We start from the raw sequence: 14,819 nt of genomic DNA on the forward strand, positions 1-14,819 counted from the left end.
TCAACCCGAAACAAGGAAATCTGTGCTGTATCAAACATTAAAAAGTGAAATAAAATCCATATGAACCCAACAGAGACGATTTCATGTTTAAAGATTTATTTTAACTCAAGCCCTTTTTTTTTTATTTTTAACTCAATCACACTTTTAAAACCTTGCAGGCACCACAGGCTCATGCATGCTGGCAAAATTAGCAAACATAACAGAAGTACCAACAGAAAAAAACAAACAAACAAACAAACAAACAAACAAAAAAAACTGCTTGTATCTGAATCATGATGCATGATGCAGCTCTGGACCCTCATGTTATGCTGAAGATGCAGCAGGAGGAGGGGGGGGGGGGGGGTCAGATGATTGGAAGAGTCTGTGGGGGTGAGAGGTGAAGTGGTATGTGGAAAAAAAGACTGTACACACTGTACACAGTAGTGGCAGCGGTGTTGGGAGGAGAAGGGGGCCATCAGTTTGGGCTCTAACTCTTTCGTAAACTGACGTCGCCGCTGGTCATGAGCGGCGACAGCGACGTGCTCTCTGATGCGTCTTCACCCTTCAGAACGAGGAAAGCCTCACGACTGATTCCCAGCAGCTCTCGTAGTCCGTTGTTCTCCAGCTAAGACACACACACACAGAAATGTACAAATTAGCATTTTATTGATATGGCTGCAACTAATGGATATTTACAGTGCTGGTTAATCTGCAGATTACTGTCTCAATCCACTGATCAAGCATTTTGTTTATAAAATATCAGGAAGTGGTGAAAAATGACCATCTTCCCAAAGTGAAAGTTAACATTTTCAAATTCCTTTTTTTGGTCTGACTGACAGTTAAAAACTGAAATATATTCAGTTTACTAATGTGGTGACAAAGCCATACACTTTAGCTGCTACTGGCTATAATTGATTGGACTTGTACTCACAACATGAATGAAAGGTTACTCTGTCTTTCCAGTAGATGATCATGATGCATTTATTTTATTTTCAAAATGTCCTTGTTATGCATTGTCTGTACCTTTCATAAACGTTTTACATCAACTAAACATGAACACAGTCAAAAACAGTTTGCCTCTGATCATCAGGAACTGGCAGAGAACTGGCATGAATTTAAATAACTTGTGCCCAGCCGGGCCTTTACCATGTACCCCCTGGTGTTTGAGAGGAACATTACCATTTTACTCAAATCAAATACATGGCTCCAACACATACAATTGAGCAAATATTCACCTTTCAGAAGCTGTTGATGTTTTTTCTTTTGAAAAATGACTACTAAATGATTATTCGATTTAAAAATGTTGGCGACTAATTTATTTATTGAATAATTGTTTCAACTCTGTTCAAGACCCAAATATATTTAGTTTACTATCACAGAGAAGAAAGCAGAAAATATTTGTATTTAAAAAGCTGAAACCAGAGAATTTTGGCTTTTTGTCTTAAAAAGACTTAAAATGATTATTTCATCATCAAAATAGCTGGCAATTAACTTTCTGTCAATCAACTCATTGAATAATCTACACAACTCTAAATTAAAGACACATTTCATTCTCATATAGAGAAACTATTAAAAGGGGTACTCTAGAAAAGTAATATTACACTTGCATAATGTTAGGAGATAGTCCTTGTGAGAGAGATTAAATAAAAGAATAGTCAGGAATGATCTCAAACCCCTACAACACTAAATCCTACATTTCTCATACTGCAACTAAATAGTATGTTTGGTTAAACTCTCAGTGCCTGCAAATCTTTCAAGTTCAGACCTCCAGTTTGTGATGCAGTCTTTCTGTTGATGCACTAGAGCCACTAAAGACATGATCCTATTGTTGTAACCAGCTGATTCATCACATGCATGCACAGACAAGAGGTCATACCACCATTAGCATTATAGTGCCCCCACTTGGGTACCTACTTTCTGTGGTGTATGTGTACTACAGGTTTGGGGTTGTGCCTGACACATAACATGCACAGTGAGGTTAAACCTGTGTGAAGATGTTCTGGGGTAAACTGGATGAGGCTTATTTCTATTAATCAAGACCTGTGATGAGTGTGTGTCCGTTGGGAAAAGGGAGGTTCTGTTTGCTTATGGCTTCAGAGACCAAAGTGCTGACTTACAGACTGTGTACACACGGAGAAATACTTGAGTTTTTGCTTGTTAATACTCCACTAATTACCACCACTGATGAACGCATTCTTTGTTTTTTATCATATGTTTATTAATATTATATGGGGTTTTTATTTTCCATCTTATGTACATTGATGTTTTTACGTCTTTTTAATGTGAAGCACTTGGTGGATGTTATTGCTTTTGATGTAAAACGCTTTGAACTGCATTGTTTTGTATGAAAGCAGCTATATAAATTCAGTTATCATGATTATTATAAGGGTCTTGTATATTTGTGATTGTTAGAAGTAAATGTGTAATAGGATAGGGTTTCTTACCTCTAGTTGTTTGATTCTCTCTTCATCTTCGCATACACGCCCCTCATCCACCTCTATTGCCTTCCTCATTACAGAGGCCATTTCATTGATCTTGTCTATATGTGCCTGCATTTCCTATAAAAAAGAAAGGGAAAACAAATGTATGTATGAATACAAAACATTGGAAGAACACGGTTCATCGAAATATCTGTGATTCTACCACTGAAAGGCCTCACTGACCGTAGTGTGCTGCTCCTTCAGCTGGGTCACGATGGTCGGGTCGTCCCTCTTGCTGGCCATGAGAAGCCTGAACACCTGCTCCCTGTATTTGGTCATGATGAGCTCTAATGCAGACTGGTGTTCTTCCAACGACGACCGTAGCTCTGCAAAAACAGTTAAGACAGGCTTGGTTTGTGTCTGTTTGTATCAACTCAAAAAAACAGCTTGACGGATTTAAAAAATCCCGATTTTCTATGACATGTTTCTGACCACAGATCAGCCCAATCATTCAACAACAGGATTAACAATTACAGATTAAGCGCTTACCTTTGTTTTCCTGCTGGAGGTCTCTGATCTGACGGTTCTCCTGTTGGATTCCCAAGACCAGACTGGAGCGAGGCCTATGTCGTGCAACCTGGTTCAATGAGTCAATCTCCTCTTGGTACTGTCGAAAAAGAGACAACCAGACCTTCCAATGAACAACTAAAAGGGTTCAATCTACAATGTTAGTCACTCCACTCTAGTTCCTTTAAAACAGGTGTCTCTCCTTCATCAGTTTGGTCTCAATACCAGATTCCTCGACATGAAATCACCTGAAAAATAATTTATATATTTCTACAAATCGCAACCAACATCATGCAACACCCTACCTGCTTCATGGCATCCACTCGCTTGTTGAGGGATGTCGTCTGTTCGATTAAAATCTCGGCAGCGTTGTCATGGTTCCGAAGCCTTTCCACTAATGATTTGGCGTCTGCCAGGACTTTCTCCAAGGTACAATTCATGCCTGAGAAAATACAAGTAATCATTAGGAACTATGACACTGAATGACAACAGCATTTTAGTTTTGATGTTGGAACCGTTAATATATATGAGGTGAACACTGGCCATCAGTCGCTTTATAACTAGGGCTCAGCATTATATCGATATCGTTATATGAGATTAGATATGGTCTTAGATTTTGGACTTTACCCACTTTTACACCCCTTATATCCACATTAAAAGAGCTATTTTAAGTTTCCGATCATAGTCTGAACTAGAACTGGGCACAATATCGATATTATATCGATATCGTAATATCGTGATTTGGTATAAGTCTTGTTTTTTCCTGGTTTTAAAGGCTGCATTACAGTGAAGTGATGATGTTTTCCAAACTTATCAAACTGTTCTAGCTCTTCTATTATTTATCTTTACCCACTTAGTCATTATGTCCACATTACTGATTATTATTCATCAGACATCGCATTGTGTGAATATTTTGTGAAAGCACCAATAGTCATCCCTACAATATTATTGCAATATCGATATTGAGGTATTTGGTCAAAGAAATCATGATATTTGAGTTTGTCCATATTGCCCAGCCTTATTTATAACTTAATAATACTTCCATTTACAGATGTTAGACACTATGGTGTAATAAATATTACGTTGGCAATAAACAAATTAATTGGGTGCCTCATGACTGATTAATTAAACATTAGATTTTACTAAATAGCATCTTCGCTTTGACTCTCAATGCCAATAATCTCTTAACCTCTCATCTCCACTTTGTCAACTAATAGTTTTTATCTATTGTGTAAATATCTTGTTAAAGAAAGAATACACTGGATATGGATATCAAACATTGTGATACTCAGTTTTGTCAGTTATGTATTGGCATTTACAAATCACCTGGACTTTGCCTTTTAAATAAGCTTTTATCTAAAAGACAATAAATTGTGCTAGATAACGTCTCATCAAACCTGAAGTTTGACGACCTTGTGACAAGTAACGAGTGTCACCATGAAGAACGACCACTCAATAATCTCTTTAGTGGATTTAACAGCTCCTTTAGTGCGTGGCTGCTCAACAGAACAACAGAGATTGTCTTTTATTCCATCCTGCCTGCGACCTTTATGATTATTTATTACTGCTGGCTGTTATGTCCTCTATACTCTATATTTGCTCTGTGGAGCTTTTAATGACTTGTATTTTTGTCTATCTATCTATCTATCTATCTATCTATCTATCTATCTATCTATCTATCTACTGGCTGGGTATTGTTAAAAAAATTACGATATCAGTACCAATCCAAGAACACTTAAAGTGATACCGATACTAACTAGTAGTAACTAGTACTTCATTTAATGCCCATCACGTGAATTGAAGCATTAAATTGATAAAATGCCATCACTCCTCCACATCTAAATGATTTGATTTTTACACAAATGCATTTTGAAAGTCTTCAAATTATTAATATGTATTCATTAAAGAACACTAACGTTGATTGGCTGTGAGCAAGTCCATGCAAATAGTCATATTTTCTAGCTCTGGGTCCAAAAAGGATCAATTGTAGGTATCGTTTGACGGGAGATGTTTCGATACTAGTAGGTATCAATTTATTTCGGTCATTGATACCCAACCCTAATCGATATACTGCATCAGTCAAAACTCTATACACAGGTTGAGGCCCCCATACCTGCACATCTCTAGATGGTGTCCATATAGAGTCACTATAGTAAATAAAATGCTCTGAACAAAAACTAAAGCAACCAAAATTGACAACCCCCCCCCCCCCCCGGTCAATCCTTGGATGACAGGTGCGGTGTCAGCTATTTCAGCAATACCTTGTTGCATAGTATATATATTTAGTTCCCAGTACACCACATGTGTGTTTAGTTATAGTAACGTTAAAGGGAACAGCATACTCACTGTATCTGACTCAGTTAATTGACCAGGAATAACAATAATTAACATTGGACTGTATGCTAACCTGTTAGCTGACTAACTAATCACACTAAAGCTGTCATGCAAATCCATTTTTTGCCTCGCTTGTTTATTTAGCGACTCAAAATAACGTTATGAAGGTAAAGAAAGAAAGAAAAGGTTGTACCTGGAGTATTCAAAGTGCACGACATTGGAAAAATGACGATATAGTCCGTTACTTCCTGTTGATGTTTAGTAGCTAACATAAGCTACAGGCTAAGTCCCCATCAATGAGCGACTCTGGTGCGGTCCTCTTCCTTATTACAAAGTCAAAAAGATATATGTAGACATGGTGAGATGTGAAGACTTTCCTCTTTGCTGTAAAGTCAGTCTAAAGTTGATTAACAGGCTACAGCTAACCTAAGCGCTAATGTGACGTCCAAAGCTCCCCCCAAATATCGCGAAACTTTAGGCTGCCGGAGTATTCTCACGATAAAGAGTGAGATTTGGTCAAATCACAGAAGACATGGCGGACAGGCTAACGCAGCTCCAAGACGCTGTCAATTCGGTAAAAATGAGGAGTTTATAGATAAAAATGTAATAGCCAGACTCTTTAAAAGTTACAAATGTACCTCTTGTGTAGTTTAAAGGTGGTTGCTATGGAGAGGGGGTAGCTCTATTAATACAGTAACTTGTTAACACTGCCACCTCTCTGTCGTGTTAACGGCCTGTATCGTGAGCCATGTTCACTTTCAGATTAATGAATGTACATAGAAACATTTTCCACCGTGTTTCAGGGTTAAAATGTAGGAAACATCAGAGTTAATTGTGACAGTATAGCAAGCAGTGGCTGGTTGGTGCTTCCATTTGAATGTCCTCCCCTCGCTCACATCAAAGTGTAAATTAATGCTATATATTGTTTTGTTGTGTCCAGCTTGCGGATCAGTTTTGTAACGCCATCGGAGTCCTGCAGCAGTGTGCTCCTCCTGCCTCCTTCAATAACATCCAGACGGCTATCAACAAGGATCAGCCTGCAAACCCAACAGAAGGTACTTTATTTGTTCCTATTCAGAAAGCTTCTCTTCTTTTTTACTCTTGACATGACTAAGTCATTCTTAGTCAGTAAAGTCCATGAAAATGTTTGATTTATTTGGTTTGTTCTGTTTTGTCAATAGCAGTTTACGCTGTCTTGTCAGTAATATTTCATACCAGGTCAATAACACAACTCACAAATATGCCTAACACAATCTGTACAGCAATACAACACCCTGTGTCCTTAGATCCCCCATTAAAATATGGAAAACACTACCTAAAACCTTTTAATGGCTGAAAAAATGGAAGAAACTTCAGTTAGAGCAACAAGACATGCAATAGATGTTGTGTAAATAGAATGTATTATTATTATTATTATTATTATTATTATTACTGAATAGAAACACAAGGTTATGGGATGACACATTTAATATAAGAATGTGATCAAGACTTCCTATTCCTATTTATGTATCTTGTCTCTTTATGTTACATACTGTGTATTTTCTCTAATTAATAGTACTACATTAATCATGTACCAGTGTACTGAGATCATCCACAGGGTACTGTATCTTCAGATTTGACCAAAACAGTGAAAGCCTCTGCAACAGTTTATTTAAAACATGTGCCTTTAGTCTATAAAGGCTGTTTGTGTACCACTGATGAAATGACAGCTCACACATGAAAAGAATGATCACAATAAGTTTCAAACAGTGAAGTCAATAGATTTTTGTAATTGAAAAAGATAAAGTTGTACTGATGTACTGTTCAATCACTTCTTGATATCTGGTAAATAGCAGTCCTCTGAATTGCTTCCCCCTTCTTGGGTTTTTATTTAACAATTCAATACTACTATAGTAAGAAGTGAAATGAAATGGCAATTTATTTCTACTTATCAGGTTATAATACCTTAACTTAAATTATTGGAGTCAGTTTTGTGCATCCCTTTCCTTCATTTTACATATATTTATTTCTTATTAACTGTTCACTGCATTTTCCCTTAAATTCCCTTTTTATAAGTCTTGATCTTCCCAATTAAAATATTCATACCTAACCATATCTATCAGTCTATCTAGGACTGTAATATAGTATTAATTATATACAATATTTGACAGTGGCTGGTTATTTTCTGTACATGTTAAGTGTGAGTCTAGTAGATACTGTATATTATATATTTTATTGTTATGAAAAGGTACTCTATTGGAATTGCTAAGATGACTGCTGAAAATAACACACACACTGTACACTGATTCTATATACAGATATGTACCTTTTTCCTTCACAACATTTCCCACCTCCCCTTAATTCTTCATCAAGAAGAGGTACCTGTGAGGTCTCTATAAACAAGTAGTCCAACTTGACTTTGTCACAAACCTTCCTTATTATTACTCACATATGAACACTTGTACGTCCATCTACTGCCATCCAAGTGTAGGCAGCGGGTGTTAAAAAGTGGGGAAACTAGCATCTCACTCATTTATAAGGTAGCAGATCTGTAAAATATGGGGCATCTAATGCTGGTGATATAATGAAATTCACTATTATCTATGTGTCAAGAGAAGAAGCTGCAACTTGAAATTCAGTCTCCTTCAATCCAGTTTGGGCTGTGATAATAAGATAGTAACCAATAACAGCAATACAAACACAGAAGATGTATGAACTAAACCAGTAAAGAAAATACATGTAATTGCACCTCTGGTATTCCTGTTTTTCCACACCTTTTATCTCAAACACCCATCTATCTTCCAGTATTTTATTCCCCTTAATATCATCATTGTTATCTGTTAGTCTTAACATGATTATTATGTTAAGACTGACCAAAGTTTTAAGACGCCTAACACAAACCACAACATCCACACTTGCCATTTCCTATCAACTACTTAACCATTACATGCTGCTCATATACTGACTCATAATTAGTCTCTATACCAATTCACATTCATAAATCCCCTGTCAGTCATTAATAAACGTTTGATTAATCTTATGGAGAAAAAAAAAGACATTCAAAGGTCAAAGGTGCTTTATTGGCCAAGTAGTTAAAGACATACCATACCATACCATACCATAACTATATATACAATCACTATTTTATGATCCAGGAGAACATTTTATAGAATATGAAGAATACAACATGTTTAAATGTAGATTTTTGAAATTGTCACATTTGCATAAATAAAAAGGTGTATATACAAACATTTAAAAAAAGATGCATTTTATTTCCATTTTTGTTTACTGTGGGTCACATTAGGAAATTTCCAGCTAAAAGAAATGTGTATAGGGTGTTTTTTTTTAGCTTTCAAAATGTAAAAATGGGTCAAATTTGACCCTGAACAGTATGTAAACATTAATAAAGGCAGCAAAATGTCCCAAATAATTATTTTTAAAAATTGATTAAACTCTTTTTTTGTTTTTTTGTTGTTGTTGTCTCCATCTAGAATATGCTCAGCTATTTGCAGCTCTGATTGCCAGAACAGCCAAAGATGTGGACGTACTAATCGACTCTTTGCCAAGTGAGGAGTCCACGGCAGCTCTGCAGGTCAGCACACACACACACACACACACACACACACACACACACACACACACACACACACACACACACACACACACACACACACACACACACACACACGCACACATTTGAGACAAGCACTAAAACATATTTTTGTCTAAAAGCCATTATTTTGAACAGATAGATGAAGCACGCAACGATTCCTTGTCTGAACACACACCCACAAACACACACATGCAAAAACATTGATTCGAATGCTAGCTTTCAGTCAGCAGAGGGAGCCAGCTGACCTGCTTGCTACACCATTAGCCAAATCCTCTGCACATGCAATACATTGCTCTCATGAACAAAATACTCAATAAGACACGTCCAGTGTTTGATATCGAGTGTGACACGTGCAGTGAATATAAGGTTCCTGTTCAGTTCAGGGAAAGAAGATGATCGGTACCGATTCTTCTCCTGAAAATAGAAAGTTATATTAGAACAAACTCAAATGATCCCTGTGAGGTAAAATAATGTAAGCGATACAAGCGAGCGTGCTGATGTATATTTGGGATGACTGTCAGGATATCAGCTGATGGGATAGCTTCTTTCTTTAGCTCTTCTTTTCATCACTCGATTCTGCAAACTCCGAAACATGTGATTATACTGCAAGAAGGATGACACGGTTGATGATCATGTTTCCTCTTCAGTTAGATTAAGTAAATTCTAGTTTACGTCATGCAAAGGTTAAGAATGGGAAGTGTCCCCACAGAGTAGCGCACAACAAATGACCACAGTTTTCCACGACCTTTCAAATCATGACTTCATTCAAGATATTTCCATAATTAAAAAAAAAATGTTCCCCATCATCAGCTCTGCCTCTATTAACTTCTAAGAGGTTCATTCTGCTATTTGGTTTACTTTGAACTAAAGAGATAGTACAGATCAACACTATTTGTGTTCTCTAGGGAAGTGCATGTGAGGATACTACCCATGAATATCCTCAAATAACTGTTGACTAATCACAAGATCCAACACACATGAGTATTTTTTTATTCGCCACGGTGGGAAATTACAGTGCAACAGCAGCCAAGTCACAACATGAATCACAAAATCAACTCAAAGAGGAAAAAACTCTGAATTTCTTAACAGTGCAGGCAGACGAATGCCAATCACTCACATGTTTTCTGGTTGTGTATGAAATGACAAGTATTCTGGGATAGGGTTACTCATATCCTTGAGGAGATTCTATGCTACAAGGTACCCAGAAACCCCCAGACTATGTACCTAAGACATTATCCTAAAGAAGAAAATCTATCTCTTCAAATTGTTGATATTGTCTTGCAAACAAAGGCCATCTCACGGAGCTGGTTGACCGTGACCCAGCAAGCCCAGGACAGTGGTTAGAGGTAATCTACTCCATGGAAAGCATAACTCACTATCTAAGAACTAAACCAGAGACTTTGAACCAACACTGGCAAAAAGATGGACTGTATAGAAGAGGAAAGACGGGTCGAGTCCTCGGCGGACGCGTTGTAAAGAGAGTGTAGTGCCCCCTTATTTTTATTTCATTTATTTATTTATTTTCATACTCATGGTATATTTTTCCTTATGGCATTCTGAGCTTCAACTTTTGATATTAACACAGGAAGAAAAGCTAATCCTTAAAACACAAATAGCTAAAATGTTCGCTAAAACTCAACTAACAAACATAAAAAACTACTCTCATATCACAACTTGTATCTACACAATTATAATGCCTGGTAATATCACTGTATGTACATAGTTAGTGCAGGTTAGATGCAAATTCAATGTATTGTCTCGTATTGTAAAGATGTCACACATGAGCAGTTTTACCACCTTGAAACTTGAAGAGTGTCATCAGCATAGAAGAGCATCTCACCTTCACTAAGTGAAGTGCTGTAACTTCTCTTATGTCCACACTAATAAACGCTTGTGTGTATTTAAACATGTAGATTTGTTATTTTGTAGTATGTTAAGGTGAGATGGTCTTAAAAAATGTAGCCAATTGCAGAGCAGTACGTCCACACTCATAGACACCACAGACAGACTTCCTGTTGCCATAAACCTTGTAGTGTAGTGTGCGTGCAGACAGACAGCTGTTAGGTAAGAGTTTTATGGGGGAAATCACCCATTGACACATCCCAGGAGAGTCTGAGCACACCTGCGAGACAGTTAACTTCCCTTTTTTTATTCTCTCTGAAAACTCACAATTCAAAAGTCAATCATGAGTCGTCTCTACCCGTCGTGAATTACAGCTAGCTGGCAGCTTTCACCAAGTCCTACATTAAATCAGCTGACAGGCCGACACACAACTATTGATGAGTAAAACAGAACGAGACAAACTGCAACATACAGCAGCAGAGTCAAACCTTCAAAACATTTCTTCACTTAGTTATTGTGGGGTTTTTCGGTCACGCAGCTCTGGTTTCATATGCTGAGGTTAGTGACATATTACTTTTGACACATTTTCTCACTCAGGCTGAAAGAGAAAATAATTTTTGGGATGTTTTTGTGGTTTAAGTACATCATCATATTTTTCCCCCCTACCTATTTTCTCCATCTTTTGGGGTTTAAAATATTTCAGTAGTGCTGTTCATAATGTCTGGCATCAGTGCTCAGGGATGCAGTTAAGGGCAAGAGTGCACCACGACTTCATTTGCATTCAAAATAACTTATATCAGTTTATTTGATGCATTAAAACAAACTTTTCCTTCTAAATGACTCTGACCCGCTGTTACCTCTCATCAGGCGGCCAGTCTGCGGCAGCTGGAAGAGGAGAACCACGACGCCGCGGCTCGCCTGGAGGAGGTGGTTTACCGCGGGGACATGCTGCTGGAGAAGATCCAGAGCGCCCTGGCCGACATAGCCCAGTCTCAGCTCCGCACCCGCAACGGAGCGCCCACCCAGCCTTCGCCAGCCGAATCCTGACCTTCAACAAAACAAACCAACGGAACACAATGCAACTCTGGACAATTTTCATTCATTTCATTTCTGACCCCCTTTTTTTTCGGGTTTGTACTCTCAGACACCAGCTGTGAGCCTCACAGCACACACCGACTGCGTCCGTGCCAAACAAAGCTTGTATGACATCACTCGGTTGCTAATTTACTTACTTTGTTTTATCTTCACACACCAGCCAGCGGTCTCAAGGCAAAACACACACGTCTACACTCAGAAAAAGTCCAAATGGGAAACACTAGATGTTACCAGATTCATGTGGATGAGAGCAGTAAGATTCTCTCACATGTATGGATATGTTCAGATAAACAATGAAGGTGATGTGTTGTGTTCTAAGTTACAAATACACAGAGGTCTTGGAAGAGTACAAGAAGATGTCATTTCTCTCAATACAAAGAGTTAAAAATACTTCTCAACTGGTAAAAAGACTGGTCACCCTTGTCAGGTTTTATATGTTTATGTATATGTTGTATATTAATTGTTTGTTGTAAATATTTATGAATGAAACAATTCAAATTCTTGTTTTGGTGAATTTTCACTCCTTTAAAAAAAAAAAAAAAGTCAAATCACTCGGCTCAGCATAACTCCAAGTCTTTTTGTGTTTTTTTGTTTTGTTTTTTTTTTTAAATAAAGTTTGAATAAACACTTTGGGGATTTTGCTTGTTGATTTGCCACACAAGTGTGGCATTAACATACACTTCATGACATACATTTTACATTCATTATTAGATTGACAGAATATCATTTTTATACATTCTAATGCTTTCCAATAAAGGAAGCACTGAGAACATACACAACTAATATAGACATATGGGCTAATTACATCTTTGAGTTTATGTTCTAGTCCTTAATTCTCACTGCCTGTGGACTGACTATACAGCATAGGCAGTAAGTAGAAGAAGATTATTTTGGACATATTTGCAGGTCCATATCAATAAAATAAACATAAGCCATAATAGAAATTAAATAACAATACAAGGACAAGGCAGTACACATATATACAGGGTTAAAACATATGGCATGTGTTCCAATGCTATCAAAACCAAGAGAAGTACCATGTGTCACTTTGTGTAGGCTCAGTAAATGTCATTCTTTTATATTCATTTAACCAAACCACAAATGTGTTCATTAAAATCGTTAACACAGCAGTAAAGGTGGGGACATTTTTAGTAACAGACATATAACTTGTACTTGTCCATCTTGGAAGTTTAAGCAAGACTCTGAATACATCATTAAATGCCACCTGAAGCTTTGTGCTTTGCTGTAGTTGCACCATAGGTGGGTTGATTAGGGTGGAGTACAATATGCTTTAAATGGATCATGTTTGTGGTTGGAACTACATAAGCGTGACTTCATTTGTGTTAAAAAAAAGTTACACAAATGATGATGAAACCACTCATTGTTTTTGCAGAGTTTTTTTTAATGATCTCATTTTTTTCTTCGCTTTTTGACCAGGCGTTAATCTGTCATTCAAGAAGCTGAGTTTTATTATATATAAAACACCACATACATATATAATGTAAAGCAGACGCATGGTGGTCTTTAATGGCGGTCTAACGTGCCTTTGTTTTTTAGGAACTAAACTCTTGTTTTAACGTATTTCAAGATATTTCAGAAGATTTCATAAGCAGGACGAGAATAGCATGAGAAAAAGATGTGAAGCTGTAAAATAGGGAAGATGATTTCACCATATACATATTTCAGGAACCATGAACAATTTAAGTTTCAGTGTGAGAAATCAGAAATGTTCCAAGAAAAACCAAAACATTTGAGACTACTCATTGGGATGTTGTACTTTTGAAAAAAAAAAAAACAGACTTATATTGCAAAAACTATAAACTACCCAGATTAATTCATTTCATTTTAATGACTTGAAACGCTCTCATTAACTTTTTTTTATGACGTTCTCTCTAAAGCCTTTTTTATGTGTATATGTTTCATTAAGCCCAAACAGCCTGAGATGACCCAGACGATCACAAGATGATTTATAGACTAGAGAAGACTCGTGATTATAAAAAATATCCGCTTATAGCCTCTAGTTAAAAAATGAAAAATCACCAAACAGCAGTCGTGTTGTGTACGGCGTTAATCTCACTGACAGTGAGTCTCAGTTATTTTGTGTAGCCGTCTGAGCCCGTTTCAGACTGAACTCTGCGAAGCGTAGGCTGCTGGCCAGAGAGTTTACAGCCCAAAACTAAATTTAGGTACTGTGTCATAGCTCAGTGGGCCCCATTGATGTGAGAAATATAAAAACAGCCTTGTCTGCTGGACACCACACCCAGAGGTGTTGGCAGGATACACCCACCTCTTGCTGCATGTTGACATCATGGCTCTAACAGTAACAGCAACAAGCCCGTCCAAATAAGGAGATTTATGGCAGAGAAAGTTCATATACCAGCCGTTGCTGCTTTTTGCTGTATTTTTTAGTCAATAAAAATTAGGTGTTGCTGTTACAGTTTTGTTATCTTGACGTCTTTTTTTCTTTTTTTTGGCCACATACACCTGCTCTTTGTAGAGGAAGAGCTTTGGGATATAATCTCAAGTCTACAAGGAAATGAAGGATTGAGAAAAGGCAAAGACATTCCTAAGCACCCTTGCTTGGATCACTTGAGGAAATTAGTCAATTTCCCGTGGAATTTCCAGATTGTAATGTTGTGAAAGTGTGAAAATGGTTTGTAATGCCAAGTTTAAACAATGACAAGCGAGCCAAACAAATTGCAGTCATCATGAATGTTTGTGGTTTGGTTGTGGACTGCTTCATTGGTATCTTATCATATTGTTTGCTGCTTTTATCAGCTATATTATGACTTGGCCAAAGCCTGATAAAAAATCAAGGGGGAATACAATTTGAGGTTGCAGTTTTGCATTCACATTTGTATATTTGAACATACATTCTTAATATACCCCCCCACCTTGAAATGTCTCTTAGTCATTTATGCCAATTAAAAACCCTCAATCTGTATTTTGATCTCAAAGTGACCTTTTATTGACCTTTCTGGTAGTTCATA

The 14,819-nt window shown here is 37.2% G+C and overlaps 2 protein-coding genes across 2 annotated transcripts; one reads left to right on the forward strand and one right to left on the reverse strand.

Moving 5' to 3' along the window:
• Window positions 1-85: 85 nt before the first annotated feature.
• Window positions 86-5,751, reverse strand: fgfr1op2 (FGFR1 oncogene partner 2). Its single transcript, XM_062443415.1, has 6 exons — window positions 5,494-5,751; window positions 3,272-3,408; window positions 2,949-3,066; window positions 2,643-2,785; window positions 2,424-2,537; window positions 86-604 (listed from the first exon to the last, which is right to left on the reverse strand). The coding sequence occupies exons 1-6, from the start codon at window positions 5,570-5,572 to the stop codon at window positions 467-469; spliced, it is 729 nt and encodes a 242-aa protein (XP_062299399.1). The 5' UTR covers window positions 5,573-5,751; the 3' UTR covers window positions 86-466.
• An 81-nt stretch (window positions 5,752-5,832) lies between these two features.
• On the forward strand, window positions 5,833-12,456 carry med21 (mediator complex subunit 21). The gene is made up of 4 exons (XM_062443417.1): window positions 5,833-5,874; window positions 6,241-6,355; window positions 8,771-8,871; window positions 11,602-12,456. The coding sequence occupies exons 1-4, from the start codon at window positions 5,833-5,835 to the stop codon at window positions 11,779-11,781; spliced, it is 438 nt and encodes a 145-aa protein (XP_062299401.1). The 3' UTR covers window positions 11,782-12,456.
• Window positions 12,457-14,819: the final 2,363 nt, after the last annotated feature.

Source organism: Scomber scombrus, chromosome 22, assembly GCF_963691925.1.
Source record: "Scomber scombrus chromosome 22, fScoSco1.1, whole genome shotgun sequence".
Lineage (NCBI taxonomy): Eukaryota > Metazoa > Chordata > Actinopteri > Scombriformes > Scombridae > Scomber > Scomber scombrus.

Bases quoted from the DNA above. Each gene is read 5' to 3' on its own strand.
- fgfr1op2 (XM_062443415.1), bottom strand. From the start codon at position 5,572: ATGTTAGCTACTAAACATCAACAGGAAGTAACGGACTATATCGTCATT. The intron at 3,409-5,493 runs GTACAACCTTTT...GTATTTTCTCAG, and splicing joins GTGCACTTTGAATACTCCAG to GCATGAATTGTACCTTGGAG. The intron at 2,786-2,948 runs GTAAGCGCTTAA...CTGTTTTTGCAG, and splicing joins CCTCCAGCAGGAAAACAAAG to AGCTACGGTCGTCGTTGGAA.
- med21 (XM_062443417.1), top strand. From the start codon at position 5,833: ATGGCGGACAGGCTAACGCAGCTCCAAGACGCTGTCAATTCG. The intron at 5,875-6,240 runs GTAAAAATGAGG...TGTTGTGTCCAG, and splicing joins TCCAAGACGCTGTCAATTCG to CTTGCGGATCAGTTTTGTAA. The intron at 8,872-11,601 runs GTCAGCACACAC...ACCTCTCATCAG, and splicing joins AGTCCACGGCAGCTCTGCAG to GCGGCCAGTCTGCGGCAGCT.